Below are 19,722 nucleotides of genomic sequence, written 5' to 3'. Positions count from 1 at the left end.
TTTATTCAGTCTGAAAATAAAAATGCAACAGTTTTAACCATGAGGACACCCACACATATCCTGAATAAAGAACACATTACCACATTAACACGAAACAGCACAAATTGCGTTACAGTTTTATGCCAGCAGCCATATCACCCTGCATCTCACAACTGCCAACCTACTGAAGCTAAGCAGGTGTGAGCCTGGTCAGTACCTGGATATGAGACCTCCTGGGAAAAACTAAGGTTGCTGCTGGAAGAGGTGTTAGTGGGGCCAGCAGGGGGTGCTCACCCTGCGGTCCATGTGGGTCGGGGACACTATACTGTAAACAGGCGCCGTCCTTCGGATGAGACGTAAAACCGAGGTCCTGACTCTGTCGTCATTAAAAATCCCAGGGCGTTTCTCAAAAAGAGTAGGAGTGTGATCCCGGCGTCCTGGCCAAATTTCCCATTGGCTCATTACCAATCTGCACATTGGTGGTGGTGGAGACGAGTCCCTATTACCTGTAAAGTGCTTTGAGTGGAGTGTCCAGCTATACAAGTGTAAGCAATTACAATTATTATTAATACTATAACATTTTCGTAGAAAAGATAGTGCAAACAAAATATAATGAAATATAAACACAGTGTTAACCATGAGGGCACTCACACATATCCTGAAGGAACAGGAACAGGTACAAGAACAACGGTTTAGATGAGGTACAAACTGTAGCATTTTATTCTGAATAAATCCAAGTGGAAAGTCAATCTGTGCACGCCATAAAGAACACTAAACCCACAGCGCTAGCAAACCGATCGACGGTTTATGTTATAAATCCTGTCATTGCAAATGTAACAGGTGGTTCATACACGCATGTTGCTATCTCTTAATTAAGAGATAATCTGTTAACTGCTAATTACGAGACAATTAATGTCTCGTAATTAATTACAAGATAACTCAGAATTATTATGTTTTTACCTGGTGGCAGCAATGCGCTTCCGTAGAAAATGAATTAATTTACTACAGTACAAACTGAGTAAACGTACTGTATGGCCGTATTTATGAAGAAAGCAGGTATTGGTGTGAATTTTGGTGGCCTGACCGTAGCAACAAATGTGTGCGAAGAGCAACTACACCTTTAGTTGCCTGTGGTCATGTGAAATTCCCATGTATATAGGAGAGACGAGAGAGGATTTATTTTACTGAACACCACCTTACTGCTATGTGTCCGGAGAGCTCAAGACCGCTTGCTATTTCACGAGGAACAAAGGCATCCAATAACGGTTTATGGATGTTTATGGAATATTTTAAGTATGAATACATTTTGGCTTAATCGTCTTAGCCAGGGCGTATAGGACAAGGAAGGACAGATCCCTTTAGGAGCTAACCAAGGTGGAAATGAGGTGGAGGACGGATGCATGAGACAAAATAAGTAAAAAGTGAGGTAGTAGTAATACAAAACGTGATATATACCTATAGCTAACGTCAGGCATTATGTAATGTAGTGTAATGCAATATATGCATTATATGCCAGGGACCTGTGCAATACATTTACATCTATATTTATATCTATATCTATATTTACATCTATATTTATATTCATATGTGTGATACGATTTTTCTGTGTACTGTTCTGTTCTAGTCTGTTCTTTGTGTGTCCGGACTGTGAGTAACTCTTGTATTGTATTGTATGTATTGTACTATTATTATATAATTTGTTACACTGTGGCTGTGTTGTGTGTGTTAAGCTGCTGTTGCACTGCAATTTCCCTCACGGGATCAATAAAGTATCTATCTATCTAATGTAGAACAGCTGAGAGTTTTGTGGCTCGTCTTTATCCCTCCCAAAATTCAGTTAACTCCTGTTTTGTGTCTGAGTCTTTTCAGTACTACAAATCAAATCATTTTATATATGGCAGAAAAGATCAAAGGAGTTAAATTCTTATACAAAATTATATTTAGGAACAGCCATAGGAAATTAAGTTAACAATACTTTTTAGTTAATTTTGTATTAATGTGAATCAGAATTGAAATTCAGTCAATGCCAAATTAATTGTCAATTAGTGTATGACATCAGCTTGGTAATCCTGCCTACTTCTCCTCTCTCACTGAGTAAACTATATGTTTTTGGAAATGAAAAAAAGGATAAACTGATTTTTACATGCCAAGAAATCAGAATAAAAGTCATTTTAGAATATTTCCTTCTTTCTTTTTTTTCTAAATTTCCCACACTGGTACTGAAAGTAACATTGTCCAGCTTCATAATCAGAAAAGAATGCATTTCTTGTTTTTTTAAAAGAGAAGTACATAAATTCTGCTGCTGTGTTCTCCATTTATTTTGTTTCACAACTCAAATACATCGAATTTTACTTATCTGCTTACTCTTCAATCACAGGATCTTGGAAATTTCCATTTTCGTGATTCCGAAAACATAGAATCTTTCAAGAAATATGTTGTATTTCAAACTTAAGCCATTTGAAGTAATCAATTAACCTAAATACAAGAAGTGATTGATAATATAATAAATGTTCTTGAGCATTACCAACAAGCAAGTGTTATGCAGAGCCTTTCAGGTGCTGTGGAGGTAAAACACATGGTTTCTTTGAAATACAAACGTGTGAAAGCTGTTGTTTGGTTGAAGTTAATATTTAAAAGAACAATTGTCTCTAAATACTGCCTTTTGGTGTTAAATTATAAAGCATGTATTACAGACTTCATTGCTTGTTTTTTTACTTAAGATTAATACAAATACATTTGTATTGGCAATACAAATTCCCAAACAGTTTCTATAAATATAAAATAAAACAAACACAATGCTCAGTACTAAATTTAAATCTTCATGAGTCATATGTAAAGGTACTGAGAGCATTCATAGTGTCTAAACCCTCTAATACAGGGGACTACTTCATATTCAGTGGTGTAAGAGTATGTACATTTATTTCTAAAAACAGGAGGAATTTCTTTCTTCCTGAGATTTTTCAAGAAAAATAATCTAGATTCTAATTGGCTAAGCAACCAAATTTCAAATCTAGGCTAAACAGCCTGATCGTGTTTGTGACAATTTTATTGTTCTTAAGTTTTGTTGTCTAAATACCAAGTTTCCTATATCCAATTAAATAGATTCTAAGGGTGTTTAAAAGATTGTGTAACAGAGCAGGGTTTGACTATAACAACTGATTTGCAAATAACAAAGCAATGAGCTAAGAATGTACTGTGCTGCCAAACCTTTTCAGCTATTTCTAAGTAGAAGAAAGCTACAATAACTCAGAGAATGTATTATGTGCAAAAAAATGTTTTATGTGATGCTTAACAAAATACCCATGGCAGTTGAGGGTTATTCTCTATATTTATTTGCTTTTGATTTGCTATTCAATAATTTTTTAAGAGTGATTATTAGCATCATATATAAATAATTATCTTAACAAGCACCAAGCAATTACATTTTTATTTGCTCAACCAGTCCTTTCTGACTGTAAACATGCCCTGCAAGAAGTGTCTCTCTCCTGAATTCAACCTCATGCGTTTTACTTGGAAGACAAATTGAACAAGGTGTGTTCAAGACAGTTGACATCAGCTATTGTATAGAGGACAAGACAGTACAATACCTGCCCATACTGTTCAAAAGAAGAATTTAATCTCTGAATTACACAAGACACAGTTTTTCCATCACCTCACAATGTCCTCTTCAAAACAACAACTATTCTAGAATGTAAGATCTTGGATGGGTTTGAATGCAGCATCTGAAAAACTTAGGCAATGTTTTATAACACTCTATGTTGAAACAAATATCAAGTAGAAGGAAATGACACTTGTGTCATAAGTCGTACTAATTCTTTTTTAGTTTTCAAAATATTCCTGTTACACATGTAACCATTTACAACCATATGCCAGACACTGCTACAAAAAGTCCTTTAATGAAGAGGTGTGTTGAACCAGAACTCTGATTTCCTGTTTCAATTCAAAGCTGTAACCCCTTTCTTGGCACCTACGTGGACTGCTTATAAATTCTTGTGAGGTGTTTGCAGTGCTGTTTATAAACGTGAATGTTTGCTTATATATAAAAAAAAACCCCACAGGAAATAAGCAGAGGTGGACTCTGTAACTGTGCTAGTATCTGCCGGCAGGTGAATTTAAAAACAAGGCTCAAAGACTTACACTCACTGAGGCAGAGAAAGGGGTAAATGTACTGTATTATATGTTACTGAAGAAATGGGCATCAGATCAAAGCTTCACAAACACTGGCATGGCTTTGGGGGAAGGGGCAAGTTGGGGGAGACTCCCTACAATTCCTCATTTTCCCTGGGGCTGTAGCTGTGACCTCAGGTGCAAAAAACACACAATTGCCTATTCTATGGGGGAAAAAAAATGCAAATTCCACTGTCTGTTGGAATTTCCCTTTGTAGCATCCATGCATCCATTTTCTTTACCGCCAGGGAGACAGATCTTAGCCCAGCATGCAACACCAGCAATGTGGGGTACACTTTGGACAGGACATCAGTCTATCGCAGGGCACACACAGACAAATACACACACGCTACACCAGGGCCAGTTTTTCCCAGAACCCAATTAACCTACTGTATGTTTTCAGACTGTGGGAGAAACAGGAGCACCCAGACAAAACCCACGAGAACATAAAGACTCCAGTCATGTAGCAACCCACGAAGTGAACCCAGGGCCCCAGCTCTGCAAGGCAGAAATGCTAACCACTGTACCATCGTGCTGCCCGCTACCATAGGAGAGCTGCCTAATTTGGAACATGTGGGCAGGTCTTGTATTTCAGTAACTAAAGACAGGTTGTTGGTACTAGTAGTACTAGACAGTACATTTCCAATTTCATCATTGAATCTCAGAACATGAGAATAAAAAAAATTAAAAGCTTGTCTGTTTTTTAATGATGTGTGGCATCCAATCACCAACTTTCCCTGTGGAAAACAGCAGACGACACCAAGATGCCTGCTGGAGGGATTTTAGAAACAACAATTTGATTCTGACTCAGATTAACAAGGTAGCGGTTTTCCAGAAACTGGGCTTATGCCTGACTCTTAGAAAGGAGAGGTTTGAGTCACTATAGGTGTGGTTTCACTGTTTGATTTGGTAGATACATTCATTTCAAGCATTAAGGGCTGCCCATAGTATTATCTGTGTGGCAGATGAAATAGACTGTGTAGCAGACAAAATAAGAGCCCTAAAGCAAAAGGGTTTCCAAAACAATAATTATGCAAGAAAATGAACTCTGGGTTGGGATTTGATTCCACATGTGGAAACACACAGCAGTGTGGTGGAATAGCTTCTGTCTGGTGTGTACCGAGGGAATACATATAATAAAAATGCCGCAGTCTAAACCTCTGTTCTTACAAATTTGTAAGCATTCCAACTGAAACCATTTTTTTCTTCTAATATGGTAATGTTTTAAACGAGCATTACATAGTAAAAATAAGCTTTAAATAACATGTTGTTGGAATTAGCATCAGGAATTACTTTACAGTTGGTTCATAAAAAATGTAGATTTAAAAAAATGTTTATTTGATCAGCAGATTATATGGTCAAAACATACTTACATTTGAAATACTATAGAATTACAATTTCTATGCATAGAAACAAACTATATCTTTATAATTTTCAAAGTATTCTTGATGTAAATGTTGCCATACCAGCCAATGCTAAAACAAGTCCCTCAATAACACAGAATGTTGGCCCAGAATTTCCACATTTCCTCAAACAGCTGTAAAAGAAACACAAGCTTGAAATCAGACACATCATCTCTTTTCCACTTCACAGTCATGACCCCTTTGTGGGGACCCATAATGGTTTCATTTGTAATGTTTTAATATGATCTGATGCTTCCAATGCCATTGCTAAAGAAAAAATATTATGATTATATTATATTATTTATTATTATTATTATAAAAAATATTATTATTTATTTAATAATTTATTATTATATACATTTCCATTTTAAGCACTAACATTTTGGCAGGCTAATGCAGACTCTTAACAGTCTAGAAACCTGTTGTACTAACAGTATAACCAACAACTAAAATATCAGGTATTCTCTAGAGCATTTATCCCCAACAATCCTTACTGATTGCCACTTACTCTTCATTATGGCCACAGGCTTCAGCTAAAGAATTAGTGATGGTGCTGCAGTGTTCACATTTGGTGTCATTTTCTAAGGTTCCTGTGCAAAACAATGAGGACAAGCACAAAGAGAAAGAATATAATTATTAAGGTTAAAATACTATTTTTACCTTAGTGGGGGTTTCTGTGGTATTAGATAGTATTTGATGTGGCCAAGGGCACATTTTACATCCTGCATTGGCTTGGTGTCCCTTGCAAGGATATACTTCCGAATATCTCCCTGTGTTTTTCGGATAGGCGCCAGGTTTCCATAACTGAAGTATATGCTTTGCATGACCTCTTCCAACCACAGCAGCAAACAGTGATGTGTGCTGCTTCTAACACTGAACGATGTTGTGTCATAGTAAGGAACTCTTAAAACTTGTGTCCATGCATAAAGATACAGTATGTGATCTCACAATTTAGATCATAACTTCACAGTTTGACTTTGGTTTGGCATACAGTGTCGACATACTACAAGATGAAGTTTTTTCAGTTAAGATAAAGCACAGGATTATTTCCCAGGCATTATGAAATGAAGGATTCTTCACCAGCGTGATAAATGAACAAAACCTTTATTTCCCCTCTGTCCTTACCGTTTTGTTTTGTAAACTGTCCTTCTGAACATACAGTGTGATTTAGGCATTTACTGCATCCCCGGTCTGCTGGAACACTACAGAAGAATCCCTCGCCACACTCACACACTGAATTGGAAGTGGGTGAGCATCTTAGTTTTGTGATCATCCCTTCTTCTGCACAAATAAAAAGAAATGTGAAGTGTTTGACCTGTTCTGTATATGCAAAATAAAATACTACTCAGGAATTTGTAGAAGGCAGTGTAATAGCATGATTTCATTCTTTGACTTATGAGCAGTTTCACCCATTTCTAACTGAACATGTACCCAGAAAACATATTTTTCATCTGTTCTCGGAATGCAGGAGAATGTGGCCAAGGACACATTTTGATCTCCCCCTCACACTGTTTATTCTGAGAACTCAAGACACTGTGCCATCTGTTTATGTCTAGCAGGTCTCAGAGAAAGAAAATAAAACTTTCATCCTTCATTCTATGTTTCCACTGAAACATACTCCTCTGTCAGTGACATTATAGCACCAAATGGTGTGATGAAATTGCTCTTGCAAGCACATGATCAACCTTCACATTTCTGGCATCTTTTGCACTCATTCAGCTCATTGGGATGATCCATGTATGTAGACTCTGGACAGGTCTTGCATAATGTGCTGGTTGTGTCAGTACAGTTCTTTGCAACTCTTTCTCCTGTTGGAAAGACACCCAATAGTGAATTGTCAACATGTACTTGGATACTTATGCAAATTTTATTTGCAATGCACTTAAATTATAAACCAAAATTACAGAAAAACTTTTCCAATAGCTCTCATCCATGTCAGCAACCCTAATAAGTTCAGTCTCATAAATGTTCACCAACACAGGGTGCTATAGAACTTCTTACAACATCATTGAAACAGGCTGATGAGTTTCATTGCAGTGCAATATTGGAAACGTAATTCTTCTGCATCAGCACCGAATAAGTTAGCATTGTTGACAAGCACACAAGATATCAGTCCAATAAAGTTTGTAGAAGTCTTGTTCACAATGCTTTGGGTATTTATGTAAAAGAGTCTCATTGCAAATAATATTCTGTGGGGACAAATGTCATTTATTGTAGGTTTGGCCTCAGACAGTGACTGAATCCCTACTTAGGGTGTGTAACATAAACCAGATACACATCTAATGAAAAACTCCAGTACTGAGAGTTTATATCTACCTTCTCTATTGGACTTTTATTATAATCCTACTTACCACGATTGCACTTAGGACAGCAGATTTCTCCATGCGCATATTCTTGGGAATCACATGCCTCACACATTGTATCACAGGGGAACAGTGCAACACAACTCTACAGAAACACAAAGACTCATTTTTAAAAATCACCTTGCGGGAAACAGTCCTGGACACAGTTGTAGGGGATGAAAAGTTATGTTGAAGATTCCTGTATTATGTGGCTAGACTACAGTAGCACAGCAAACTAATCTGAGAATTTTACGTACATTATCACTATAAATAATGCTGTTTTGTACAGGGAATGTTGGTGATTGGATGCCACATTTCTTTAAAACACTTAATGGGTTTCTCACAGAATACTGTCACCATAATAAGCCAAAATCAAGAAGTATTGCAACAAAATCTTTCTTATGCCTTAAATAAAAACATAAGGATTGATTTATAGTGTTACTACAAGTGACACTTGCTCATTCACTGGACAAAGTGATAGGATCCACATAATCTTCTGGGTGTCTCTAACAGGCAGCAAAGTCACATTTATCACAGGATTTCAAACCCACCCTGGCAGACCTGTCTTCATCTGAGGTGATGAGGATCATGGTACTGTACAGTACAGTACGAAACCGAAACCGCACCCTGTGTCAGTTCTACTGATCTTCTCTAGCAAAACTATGGAATTGTTATGGCCAGGGTATGTGACAGACATGAGACATCTGTCTGTCTCTTGTTTCTCAAGCCAATCTTGCACAGTGTTTCCTTGTGTTTCCTTTCTTTTATTTTCAGCATGGAATAAACCCGTTACCCGTTCCTTTGCAATATACTTATATTTTTTGTCAACAATGAGAGCATTGGAGAAACCACGCGAAAACAGGGAAAACATCACATCTCCACGCAGACAGCACTGTCTCCGGAGCCCCAGCGCTGCGAGGCAGCAATCCTAACCTGCATCGCCATGCCACAAATCCACGGGAAACATTTTTTTTTAAATCGCTGTTCGTCATTTTTAATTAAGTTTATAAACATCCATATACACCGTACTGTTACTACAGAATAACACCGATCAAACTTACCAGCCAAAATGCAACACCCGTTTTCAAATTCATGTTCTTTTTTTAATCCCACGTGGACCCTGGAACTAAGAGAAGTATATTACTAAATACCTACTTCACTCGCCAGCAATACCGATGTGCTTTATAATCCTCAACCAGTTAAAACATGCTAACCCAGCCTACCCAAATTCCAGTTCCTATTAAGTAGAAGAAGAAAAATAAATCAAGATTATGCGGTCAACTATATCGCAGATTTCGGCTATTGTATACTTGCTCTGAACATGCTACACATAAAGTGTAGAAAAACACTTGGATCTTGGCGTTAGCATCAGGTGAGAATGGCTTCATAAGTATAACCACAGAATACGGAATTTGTTACAACGAACCAAAAGCTTATCCCATTTGCCTAGTTGAAAGCATTTCCTTTGCTGTCTGACTTTGAGAACACTTTTTAAGCCTGTCTTCACGCTCTAAAGGTGCTGGACAGAGAGCTGTTATGTCGAAGCTAAATTCCAGACCTACAAAACTCCCTCCCGTGTTCGAATGATCGACATTCCAAGATAATTATTCTAAAAACGTTTAATTCTCTGCAGATCTGACTATGCGAAATCACTAAAAGCGAAGTCTAGGTTTAGTAAAAGGTGAGTGCGAAAAACAAAAACTCACTTCGATCTGCTTTTCCAGCGCTGCGCAGAATACTCCTTCTGGTCAGTGAAGAACAAAAAACTTTTTTTAACAGTTGAGACTGAGGCGTAGCTGAAAAGAGTAACGCCTCACGTGTAGCACAAAATTCAGAAATAAAACTATTAAAATAATACGTCATTTTAGTAACTACAAATTCAGATTTTACCGATTTCTCCAAAAAGTGAAAAAAAGTTTGTTTAGGTCTCCTTTAAAATATAGATTTGAAGTGGCTGTCTGTTTCAATATTTTAACTATTTTTTTTATTCAAATATGTGCACAGGAACCTAACTTTAAACCTGAATCAGAAAGCTGTTCATCAACAAGAAAAGATCGCGCGTCTCATCTGAAAATATTGTTCCTAGTTGTGTAGGATCCTGATATTAAAGGCTGCTTTTGTGAACGATGTACGATTTCATAATTTGCCCAAGAAACCTGTAGTCCCTATAAAGCAATGAGCTTTGCATCATTCCAAGATGATTTTTTGGAATTAATGGAGGAAACGTAAAATAGCACATTCTTTCCGGACGAGTACTGCTAGTGACATCTCCCTGCATCTCTGTGAACTAGCAAGCCTAATTATTGAAGGAATTTCAGAACGTAAGATTTGTTACAAACGCTAAGAGGCCACGTGTCCCTCCCAGTCCTGACTGGGCTAGCTTATTTGATCCAAGGATCTCAACTAGTTGTTTCTTGAAGGACGTCAGAATACTGGCTTCAATGTCGTGGCTGGGTTGTTCTGTTCCATACTCCCAAAACCCTTTGGGCAAAGATGGACCACCTGTTCTCAGTTTTAAATGATCTTCTATGTGTTTCTACACTTTCCGCTCGTCTGCTCTGCAGACGTTCGTGTGTATTTGTTCATTCTGAATGCGCTGGGTTTACTCTGTCAGTGCTTTTGCGGATTTTGAATACTTGACGTCCCGTAATGCAATTTTCACACAACACCCCCTGATTTAAACTGTTATAATTTTGATTATAATATAGTAAGATTCGGTTTGCCTTTTCAGAATGCTTCCCCACAGTAGGATTTCGAAATCAGCACTGCATTGCGCTCCTGATAAACTGCTCCTCCCAAATTCTTTGGTCAGACATCACCTATTTTCGGTTATTTATCATTTTGTCTGTAACAAACCACAGATCAGTCTTTTTTTATTGTACCACAGTCTGTTTGTTCAGGCACGAGTCCCGCTGGGAAGAATGACAAAACTGAAAAATATCCTTTCCACTCACGTGAAATAACATGGCATCAATCCTCCGGGAAAGTGAGAAAGCTCTCCTCATCACCCTTCCACAGTCACAACTAATTTCATTTCGGATTGTGAACACAAAGGCTTGGAAACAGATGCAGACCGATTCTGTCTAGAAACACACTGGGCTTTATTTGAAAACTTTAAGTCTTTGTCTTTTGCATATGTTTTAACGTAAATTATTTTCTAGTATTAATATTAAATAAAACTAACAAAAGGATCGCTAATTATTACACCGATCACAGGTTTTTTCATACAACTGCGGGGAAGTTCATCTTCAACTAGTTTTCTCTGGAAAAAAAAATATAATAACGGAGGAGCTTCAAAGTTCAGTTCTTTTTTGGCTTATGTTTTAAAATAATTATAGCTGTAACATACTACTATGGTTCGTGCCAGGTGTTGTCAATTGCGAGAAAACCTAGCAAATATAAACATATTCAAATATGCATATATTAGTCTACAATTTGTTATGTTCTCATTATTACATAGGTGAATGAATAAGACGTGATTTTAATACAAAATTGACCAAAATGTTTTATGTGCCATTTAAAAATAACATTTTCCATCTTACTAGTTTACCGGATATACAGTTAAGGCTCTGTACCAATCTCTCTGCAATTAGGTGAGAAATAATGTTAGTCCGGCAGACCGAAGGACACAAAACAACAGTCTTCCCTGTTGCCTGGCGACGAAAGTGCGCAACAATCGAGACCGATTATTCTGCTCAGTTCCTCTTGACACGCAGCTTCTAAATATGAATTATTTTTCTTCAGTAGCACGGTAAGCACCTCACCCTGGTTCTTATCTAAAAACTGTCCTTCGGGTGAGGAATGGCTCCAGTCGTGGTTCACCGCCGAAATTCCTTTAAGAGAAATGCGTAGACAGGCGCTCAACAATTGTGAAACAACTACGAGGAGCTAATTTCTCCGACAATCAGATGCTAAAAAAACAGAGATTTCTTAGGTAAGTCTTTTGCAGAGACCGAATGTATACGGAATACAGTGCAAGAACTCAAAAACAAAACCCTGCAACTTTCAAACAGGACTACTGCAGCGTGTTTTAAAAAACAACTCATTCGTCACAAAACCGGTGATAGTACTCATCTTGAGGATTCAGTGCTTTTCAAACTGATCGCCCGGCGGCTGTTGGATATTGCATTATGCTTAATTGTTAAAAGATTTTTCATCTGCAAGAAGTTAACACGAAATGATCATATTCTTAGGTGTTTTTAAATTTTGCGTAATTACTGCACAGTAATCTCTAGCTCCAATAGAAATATTAGTAGTAGCTAAGAGTAGTGTACAGCATATTGACGTTTTATGAGCCGAAGGACAGAGAAACCTCTTATTTGAGCTCATCAGCGTGTTTTTTCTCCTACTGTTTGTGCTTCTTAGATACCATTGTTTGGGGGCCCGTTTCCACGGGAACCGAATTTACACGCAAACCATATTGCATAAGAGTACATGAAGGAATTTTGATAGATAAAAATATCTTTGTTTTTCTAATGTACCTGGAATATCACTTCTGTATGACTGAACAGTTGAGTGCTCTTTAAAAGCCATGAACCTGCGGCAAGGACTGTCAGAATGAAAGCTACAGGTTATTGCTGCCTTGAATGGCCTGAATAATTAGCGAAGAGTTGTTCATTTCCCAGGTGGGGTGCATGCAAAGCTACCTCAAATGTGTCTCAAGGCAGTTAGAATAAGCTTCTATGTAGTCCCCAGCCTTACCATGCTGTGGTTTAAGAGAACTTTATTTAAGTAAGGCATAAATTTCCCTACAGGATTAATAAAGTATTATATATCTATCTAAAGCATTTGATTGTATGCCTAGCATTTGCAAGTAGGTGAGTGCAAGTTATATTTGCCATTGAGATTTTTCATTGAGTTTAATTCATTTTATTTACTGATTTTTCTTTTTTTTTTGCTAAAGAACATGCATCTAAACGCACTTCTGAATCTCCAGGTGAATGTCCTCATGTACCGGATGGCAACCATAGGGGGCTGCCTCACCCTCGAAGATGATGAAAACTCTTGGAAATAAGACACCCCTCGCTAGGCCGCAGACAGCCCATCGGCACTGCGGGAGAAGTAGCTACACGCGACCAGTTCAAAGGAAAACATGCTGGACCCCTTCAAACTTGCAAGAAAATCAGGTAATCAGAAAATAACAGTCAACTGAGTTATCATCCTCCAAGGTAATACAGACCAGGGTTGCCCAGCACTCAGGACTCTTCCAATCAGCTTCCAATAAGTACATTGATACAGACAGCATGTTAACTGCTGTCTCCATCCTACTAATCATCAAATAAATAATTAAGGAGCTGGCTGTCATAATATTCCACAATGGACTGTGGCAAGAGTCACAGGTAGAATATCCCTTTTATAGACAATGTAGAGAATGAAGCAAAATGTGTTTGAAAGTATCCTGAAGCTGGAGAGATGGTGTGTATGCGTACGGCAGTGCAGGTCAGGTAAATATGGGGATATACACAGTAAGCAATGGCCACAGTCGGTGAAAGGTTGAAGGGCTTGGCCTCTACAGAGCCAGGAGCCCCTCCAGTGGGTCATGAATTGAGGTATCCACCATCCTGAGTTGCATTTGCCTCAGCGGTTATTTCATTTGCATTGCGTTTATTTTGTTTACCTTACATCTTTGATGGTTGGAACAGTGACAGAGCTGTGTAAAAATCCCTGAGGTCCAAGCACGTAGTAGTTAAAATACACCCGAGGAAGCGCTGTTATTTCTCCATGTGTCATTGCAGCCTCCGGCCACGATGATGGTGGCGAAAGACCTTCAGGGTGACCTGCACAATGAGAAGGTGCACCTGCCTTCTATTGAAGACTATCAGGCCAGTTGCCCAGGGACTAACACCTCAGCAGACCATCCCAAAGCCAGCAGATCTGCGCCTGCTACAAGGGGTAAGCAGTATTTTTATTATTTACCCTAAGGTATGTTCTGAGTAAATAATTTCCCTCTCATGGCAAAACCAATCGTGTTTCTCCAGGTGCTTGGACTCAAAGTGTTAGTTATCCACCTAGCTCCAGTACTGGCACATCTGACAGCACTCGACTGAAACTGCAACCAAATACATCCATCCCTCCATCTCCGGCATCAGCCAGCAGTGGTGAGAATGGTCGCAGAATGTTTTATTGTTCCCGTTCTGCAGCATTTGTGACTAGCTAAGCCTTACATGTGTGTCAAAGATTTCCACACCTTTTTCTTCTCTAAAAATAAGTTGTCTTGAATTTAAGAGACAACTTAAGACAACCAAAAGAAGTTGTGTTAAAATTGTGCAATGCATTAATAAATCATGATGTGGAATGTGAAGTACAATTCTGGGCACCCCATTGCAAAAGAGTAATGGAAGAACAGCTAAAATATTTCCTTACTAACGCACACAGACAGATTAAAATCTTAAATCACTAGTAAAGCTGGTAAAAATATTTTACATCCTGTAAGGCATTTTCAAAGTCAGCTCAACTGATTTCACCAGCATTAACAGTGACAGACAATCCAGAGGACGAAAGTGAAGGTCGACAGGAAGTGCATTTATCACTGAGAACAGGAGGCACTTTTTTTACACAGAGGATTGTGGGAGTCAGGAGCATGGTACTGAGCCACATTGTGTCTGCTGAGGCCCTGTGATTCCTGATGAAATGGATAGATGGGATCATCTGATCTATTCATTTTTAGCAACCAAACAAGCTAGATGGACTGAATGGTCACCTCACAATTGTAACCTTTCTTAAAGACCGATAAGAAAAGTCTGTGAGTGATTTTTAACATTTACAAGTTTAAATTTCAAGCTTTAATCATCAGAGAAAATCTGCTAATAAATGACGGGAATGAATACGTTTGAAATGCAAGGTTGTTTTGTAGCTTGCAGGTTTCTGCTTTCTCAGAGTCTGAGTGAACTTCACAATAACACATCTATTGACCGAATTAGTAGAGAAGTCCAGCGCAACAGTCCAGCCTTGGCCACCAGCGCAGGAGGGAAATGCCCATGGTACATTGCCTTATTGCACGAGAAGGTGAGAGAGCTCTCTTGTGGCAGACTGCCAATATTTCAAGATATTTACTATTTTAGTTCAGTAATATTCTAGAAGTCCCCTTATAAAACACCTACAGCACAAGAGTTTTGCAGCATGTGGGCATGACTTTTTCTAGATATAATAAAAGAAACAAATCCATCCGTAGGAACTCATCAAAACAAGACTCAAGATAAGATTTCTGGGTCCAATATAAATTTTCTCAATGACAAATCGCAGCTTGCATAACCTTGCAATGACCACAGAGCACTGAGAGCTTCCTCTCTGCAGGAACAGAGTTTGCTGATGCTCGGTGATGAAATCACCCGCCTCTCAGAGTTTGAGGCAGAATGCGTGAGAAAGGACCATGTGATCGAGGCCCTTCAGGAGAAGGTGACAGAACTGACCCATCAGCTGAGCCTGGCCCGGAATGAGGAGGTCATCAAGGCTCAGGTTAGAGATGGCTTTGCCCACTGCATCCTCGTCACTGGGAACAACACAAGACCAGTAATATTTAATTGTGGGTTTTCTATTGGGGTTTACCTGCCCCAACAGACTAAAGCTGCTAAGGTTCTTGCTGTTGGATAGGAAATAAGAGTCAGAGGAAGTGAGTTGCAAAGGGCTAGGAAGAAAGGTAATAAAAAGCGAATAATATCCATTTTATGCACATTTACGTCAGCTTCCATATTTGAGTTCTATGCATTGACACGTCTTTTTACCCTATTGATTAAAGAAAAAGGGAAATTTAAATCCCACTGAATTATGTATAGATTTAATTAGTTTATGTATAGATTATGTGTTTTATATATAGATTATACTACACAGACTGTGTTCTCATGAAGCCCATTAGGAATAGCTGGGAGCATCAGTGAGTTAATCCCTAAACTAGCAGGACCTGCATTTGCTACTCCTCTCTTCTGGTTCACTTAAACCAACTTCACTGCAGTCTGTGCCAACAGGCAGAACTGATCCTGCGTTTAGGAGAAGAGATCAAGCATCTTAGGAGCTTTGAAGAGGAGGCATCAAGGAAGGACACCCTGATAGCTGGACTGAGGGAAGAAATAGAGATTTTAAAACGGGCCAGTCCTCAATTTCAACGAGCAGCTGAGATCTCCGAGAATGAGGAGAATGATCCAATAGACAACGAAACCGGGCTTGTGAAGTCTCAGCATAAGGTAAAGCTTTGCGCTTGCAGGAAAATTGGCCCAGGTGTGAATGCGTGTGTGTCTGTGTATCTGTCCTGCAATAGACTGGTGTCCCATAAAGGCTGTGCCCTGCCTTGCACCTGTAGCTTGCTGGAATAGGCTCCAGCTCCCATGTGACCTTGAATTGGAAGAAGCTTGTACAAAAATGGATGGATGGACAACGTATATATATATACAGTACATTATTAGAAAAATGAGAGCTTAATCTTTTTTAACTTTTATTTGGAACTTTTTTTAAAAGGGGTTTTTATAACTTAGCCTTTATCGGCGAGAGGAAAGGGAACATTTTTAGATACTTTTTTAAAAAAGTATTTAATATTCAATCATAATATCTAGTAAATGTGATTGAAAAGTACCTTTTTGTTCTGTGAGCATTTATTAGGGACAAACATTGAGTGGATTTCTGGAACTGTTCTCAATATGATGTCAGAATACTATACCACATAGCAGTAAAATTCACTTCTTGTACTCTTCAGAGCCCAGACACATGGGAACTAAACTTAGACAAACGTAGTGAGATGGACAAGAATCAAGGGCTGGAGTCTGAATTGCAGATGAAAGAACTCAAAGCCACCAATGAGAAGCTAGTGAAGGAGCTGCAGGAAATGAAAAGCAACTACACAATTTCTACTGGTAGGTACTGTAGCACTACTGTTTTTGTAAAGTCTTACTATAGTGTATAAAGATAAAAACAGGATAGCATTGTAAAGCACATTGTGTGCATGAGCATTGTAAGGCGAGGAACAGCAAAGTTTGACACAAATCATGGGAAATGCAAGATGCAGGTTAGAAAAACCAGGGGGAGACTAAACAAATGTCATGCACATTTACCATGCAAAACTCCGTAAAGTTACAAGGGCTTTTTTTCAGCATTTTCTGTGACACCTTATGACCCACACATTCCAGCAGATCTAAACGTGTCAAATAAAAAGCAGCTCAGTACTCATTCCTTTTCCCTGTCAACCTTTGAAACCAGGCACTGTGTGTTCCCTGCGGAGGAGCCTGTCTGCCCGAGAGACTGAGCTGGCAAAAGTCGGGCACAGGCAGGAGAGACTCAGGAGGGAGCTGAGAGACAGGATGTCCCAACTACAAGCCATGTCGAAAAAGGTACATCAGTGGGCAAGCAACTTGACTGGACTAAACCTAACCCTCTGAGATTAGATGATACAAGTGTACTAAGCAATACTTCAAGTTGCAAAATTGAGCGAAAGGATGCAGATTTCGTAAGTGGAAGACAGAGACATATTGGACAACTTCCCAATGAAAGTACTTCAATCTTGTATTGTGGCAGCTCAGAGGGTGATGAGAAAGATAAGCTCTGTTGATTTGGATTGAAGTGAATGTGCTGCACACAACTATTCACTCTTTGCATTGTTGCTATTGTATATTTCCTGTTATGTCAAAATCCAAAGTAATACCAACAACAGTATGTGAAAATAGAATAATCCAAAGATAAGCTTTATATCAAACTTAAAATGTGTATTGCTTTACCGTATTTGGGAATATATACATTTTTTTTAGATTTATCATAAAGCACGGGACAGTAATCTTTGTTTCTTTTAGTTTTCTTGTTTACGAGACGGGAAAAGAAATGAAGAATTGATGGCAGATTTAGAAAAGGAGAACTTCACACTGCAAAAAGTAAGGGTGCCTTTGAAGGCATATATAATCTTCATGGAGAAAACAACATTTTTTCAATGGCCTGTTATTATAAACTCTCAGATTCCTAGATGTTCCCATACACAAAAGGGGTATTCTAGAAAATTCAGCCATTGTATAGTCATTTGCCATTAGAGCTGAATTTCTACTATAAGACTAAAAACAAAGTTCAAATAATTATGACTGGGCTTTCATTGAAAATGTGATTTGACCCAATGAATATTTTAAACTATACAGTGCAAGGTTTTATGAAAATATTCTTCATTGTTCTCTTTAAACTTAATTTAAATGGTGTACCAAATCAATATGTTAAAAGCTGATAAAGATACTTCAATGTAAAGGGCTTTACCATTTCTCCACAGTAACTGTGGTTCACTTTACTGTCCATACAGCACATAGCACAGCAGCAACAGGAGCTGTCAGAGGGAAACACAGTGGTGGCAGAGTTGAAGGCTCAACAACTCCAGCTGCAGCAGGAGCTGGTTACAGAGAGAACCAGGATTAAAGAGCTGGAAAAAAACAGCAAGGAGTGTCAGGGCAAAAGGGACAGTCTCCAGCAACAACACAATCAGGCCAAAGTCTCTCTGGAGCACCTTCAATCCAGGGTATTGCCATCTATCTCAGGAGATGTCCCTGCACATAACTCCTGCTTTTAGATACCTGTTCTTTTGTAGCTGATCAGCGAGACTAACTTGTTCTCCTCTGGCTAATTCATAGTTTCCCCTCATACGGTCTTTTAACCTCATTTGCTCATGCTCACAGTTCAGAAGACCGCATGAACAGAAGGCTTTTGCTCTTTACAATGTGATCAATATATTCTCCAAACTGTATAAGCAGGGCGTACTGTGCTATGAATGACTCTATCAAGCCAAAACAGTCCACAATAAGAAATGTAAGATGTTTAATACTGTAAGGGTTACAATGTTAAATTACAAGAATTATCTATTTTTGTCCCCAATATTTTTTGTCCAGTTTGAGAGAATCCGTGGAAAGATCATCCAGGCTGCTTACTGTGCTCCCGGTGCCAAACCCCCTCACACCGAGATCAGTGACTCTGAGCTTCTGTGCACAATGCAGGTACAGTAGATGACAGTGGAAAGACCTCAGGAGTATCTGTAACATGGGACATAGCTCGACTGTGATTTATAACAGCCTATTGATCTGAGGAACAATGTTCTATTTATACAGGCGGGTCATTCACAACTGGAAAGACATTACCTTCAGCTCTGTCTTGTCCTGTCATGGCTCCAACAAGAGACCATTCACTAGAAAGCAGCAACAGATGCTTTCATACAAATTTGAACCGAAGAATAGGTCTTCAGAAGATGTAGACAAGTGGAATACTAATGTTTCTGGCAAAGGCTAACAAACAAATCTGGAAACACTAGCCTTTTTTATAAGACAAGCTCATGAAAAGCAAATGAGAAGTTATTCTTTGTCAAACGTGTATCTTTTCTTTTTCAGAAAATAATTGATGACCGTTCTCAATTTCACCAAATGCTCACACAGAAAGGAGAGAAAGTGCCCCCCCTTTTCACCACAGAAACGCAACCAGTTGCTAAGCCTAAGCCCATCTTAACCAGAAAGAGCTAAAAATATCTAAATGACCAGAAGACAGACTCCTACATTCTGAAAATATGTTTTTGTTTAACAAAAGACATTGCCTAATGGTGTTGATTTCTTATGTGTAACTAAAATCACACATTTTTGGGGTAATTGAATACAATTTTTTGGAACACCCTTACACAGATGCAGCCTTTTTTGCAAGAGATAAAAATCACATGGAACTGTTCTTGAGTTAAAAAAATATTGCTCTCAGTATTGGTACCTGTGATCATATTAATAATGAAAACATGTTAGTATTCATATTTTATCTTGGAATGACCTGTTATTTTTTACTTCTACCCACCCAATTTGAATTGGTCATTTCCAAAGACTCTGCCTTGTGCTTATGAGCACTGTACC

The 19,722-nt window shown here is 38.5% G+C and overlaps 2 protein-coding genes across 4 annotated transcripts; one reads left to right on the top strand and one right to left on the bottom strand.

The window, feature by feature from the left end:
* Positions 1-5,463: 5,463 nt before the first annotated feature.
* On the bottom strand, positions 5,464-11,472 carry LOC107075582 (tumor necrosis factor receptor superfamily member 14-like). Its single transcript, XM_015337200.2, has 8 exons — positions 10,846-11,472; positions 9,598-9,635; positions 8,953-9,017; positions 7,901-7,997; positions 7,235-7,357; positions 6,675-6,830; positions 6,058-6,139; positions 5,464-5,683 (listed from the first exon to the last, which is right to left on the bottom strand). Exons 3-8 carry the CDS (start codon positions 8,983-8,985, stop codon positions 5,581-5,583), a joined length of 594 nt encoding a protein of 197 aa, XP_015192686.1. The 5' UTR covers positions 8,986-9,017; positions 9,598-9,635; positions 10,846-11,472; the 3' UTR covers positions 5,464-5,580.
* Positions 11,473-11,550: 78 nt separating this feature from the next.
* LOC102689839 (coiled-coil domain-containing protein 27) lies at positions 11,551-19,501 on the top strand. 3 transcript variants are annotated; one of them, XM_015337199.2, is made up of 13 exons: positions 11,551-11,642; positions 12,828-13,017; positions 13,627-13,783; positions 13,870-13,989; positions 14,745-14,896; positions 15,185-15,346; positions 15,853-16,068; positions 16,575-16,731; positions 17,075-17,205; positions 17,662-17,739; positions 18,150-18,362; positions 18,730-18,834; positions 19,222-19,501. In XM_015337199.2, exons 2-13 carry the CDS (start codon positions 12,883-12,885, stop codon positions 19,348-19,350), a joined length of 1,755 nt encoding a protein of 584 aa, XP_015192685.1. In that variant the 5' UTR covers positions 11,551-11,642; positions 12,828-12,882; the 3' UTR covers positions 19,351-19,501. The 3 variants fall into 3 exon arrangements, with proteins under 3 accessions (XP_015192685.1, XP_015192684.1, XP_069039785.1); XM_015337198.2 differs by having other exon boundaries at positions 11,561-11,825; XM_069183684.1 differs by lacking the exon at positions 11,551-11,642 and having other exon boundaries at positions 12,806-13,017.
* The last annotated feature ends 221 nt before the right edge of the window (positions 19,502-19,722 follow it).

The sequence above is a fragment of the Lepisosteus oculatus genome, chromosome 25 (assembly GCF_040954835.1).
Source record: "Lepisosteus oculatus isolate fLepOcu1 chromosome 25, fLepOcu1.hap2, whole genome shotgun sequence".
Lineage (NCBI taxonomy): Eukaryota > Metazoa > Chordata > Actinopteri > Semionotiformes > Lepisosteidae > Lepisosteus > Lepisosteus oculatus.
This window is presented reverse-complemented; position numbering and strand designations above follow the sequence as displayed.